The sequence below is a fragment of the Mesitornis unicolor genome, unplaced genomic scaffold (assembly GCF_000695765.1).
Source record: "Mesitornis unicolor isolate BGI_N332 unplaced genomic scaffold, ASM69576v1 scaffold35551, whole genome shotgun sequence".
NCBI classification, from domain to species: domain Eukaryota; kingdom Metazoa; phylum Chordata; class Aves; order Mesitornithiformes; family Mesitornithidae; genus Mesitornis; species Mesitornis unicolor.
Window position 1 is genome coordinate 41648 of NW_010162361.1, and position 1987 is coordinate 43634.

Below are 1987 nucleotides of genomic sequence, written 5' to 3' on the forward strand. Positions count from 1 at the left end.
CCGATATCATGTATACACCTAAACCAGTAACACACCTTCTCTGGAGTGCAGTATTGTATAAATGTCCCCTTCGTTTTCAAGGCTAATTCAGACCTTTGGCTCATCCTGCATTAACAAGGTCATCCATGTTAACAGGGCCCCTGTGAAAGTTCACAGGTGAAAGTTCCCTTTTGAGTAGTGCAGATTTGAAATTCACAGGACAGCGACCCGAAGATCTTCCTTTACAGATAAAAAGCATGTCAAATTATTAAATAGCAACATGAAATCCTATATTCTGAAGATCTGTCTTTGCTCCACAGTTAAGAGAGCAGAGTGCATTCGCAGTCCCTGTCCCGTCCCCACCTCCGGCAGCATGGCGGGCACGTGGCCGGCCCCTCTCGTTGACATCTCATGAATGCTAAAGCTGAAAGGTCTGGGGTAGTTGAGGAAGGGACAAATGAGCACAGTCCGAAGACATGTCACTTCAAATCTCTGCTGTTAGAACTGTCGGGTATGATATAAAAACAGAAAGTGTTTCTCAGTTTGAAGTTTGAAGACTGGGCCCCAAACGCTGAGTGGCTCCTCCCTCTGGTGTCCCTGTTTCCCGCCCATGGGCTCTGTTGTGCTAGCTGTTGTTCTCTGCCGTGAGATATTTGAGAGCTGCAAAGCCATAGTGGCGTGACATATCCTGCTGGAACTCCTCTTTCAGGGTCTTCAGACAGATGCGGTATTGCTTGTTGGAGCGAAACTTGGTGATGTCAAAGCTGGGGGCGTGCGGCATGTGGATCATGTAGGCGTTGGGCAGCACCGTGAACTCGTACTCCTGGGGGAGAAAGACACCAGCTGTGAGGGTGTTCCCGAGCCCTCCTGCAATGCATCTCTCCCATACCTCCTCAGTCAAACATGCTGCATCATGTGATGGTGCAGTGTGGGTCTCAGAAACAACAAACCCATATAGATATGCCAAATAAGCCTTCTTTTTTTGAAGTTGCTTTTTCTTGGTTTTATGAAAGATCGACTTTCCCTTTTAAAATGTTTTACTCCAAATAAGCCAAATGATGGGACAACAGTACAAAAGGCATGCCTGAAGCCATGTCTGTGGCACAGATTTTGTAGTAGTGTGCTTGCAACCAACACAGCTGTGTCTGCATCCTACAATTTATCTTGCTTGGGATGCTGGAATAAACTATATTTACAAAGGCATCTATTGCACTACATAAGTTGCTTTGCCTGTATACTAAGATACTTACAGTCACAAAACAGTCCAAAACTATTTATAAACCTGAAATGAGGGGAGAATATGGTATCTTTTATAGGCGATGTGTGAAAATGGACCTGCTGCTTCCATATGCTTTGAGAAGGTTTTATGCAAATTAAGTTCTCCTTCACAAAGTATGAAATACTGTGTTAATTCCCCTTCTCCTCTAAAACTACTTCACTAATTCTCTTTATTTATATCTGACCGAGTTCTATGACAATTTTTGTTGTAAAAAATGATGGTTCGTTTAAGTCCCAATTATTCCTGTTAGATTTGTTCCATTTTTATAATTAAATATATGATCATTACAGCAAATCTAAGCAATGACTGATGCTTAAACAAGCTGGAAGGTCACTAGTGTGGGATGTGCAAGAACTAGATATCTGCTCTTGCAAGGAACTGGGCAGAAAAGGGATGTGAACCACAGTATTCTGTAGTCAAGCAAAGCACTCTAACACCACCTGTTTTTTCATACAAAATATAAAAAAATATTACTTGAATGGGATGCAAATGACAAAGAAACTGAAGATTTCACAGGCAAATTTCCTACTGTCCTCATACACTTTCTATTTACAACTGTTGCTGTAGAAGACAGTGGGCAGGTACGGAATAGGACGCTGGCTTTAAAAGAAATAGTGCACAACTTCCCCTGATGTGCAAAGTCCAGTCACTTGTAGATTTAAGAGTCTGTGCAGAGACAGAGAGTATCTGCAGCACAGAGGCAGAGTATTCAGAAACATTTTGTTAGGG

At 42.5% G+C, this 1987-nt stretch overlaps 1 protein-coding gene across 1 annotated transcript in view; it reads right to left on the minus strand.

Annotated features, from left to right (window-relative positions):
- Nucleotides 1-217: 217 nt before the first annotated feature.
- Nucleotides 218-1987, minus strand: part of LOC104547780 (glycosyltransferase-like protein LARGE1) — a gene marked incomplete at its 5' end in the record, with an annotated part of 20964 nt that continues 19194 nt past the window's right edge. Inside the window, one exon of the mRNA XM_010193600.1 lies at nucleotides 218-802. Within this exon, the coding sequence (XP_010191902.1) occupies nucleotides 605-802 (198 nt within the window). The remainder of the gene's footprint in view (nucleotides 803-1987) is intronic.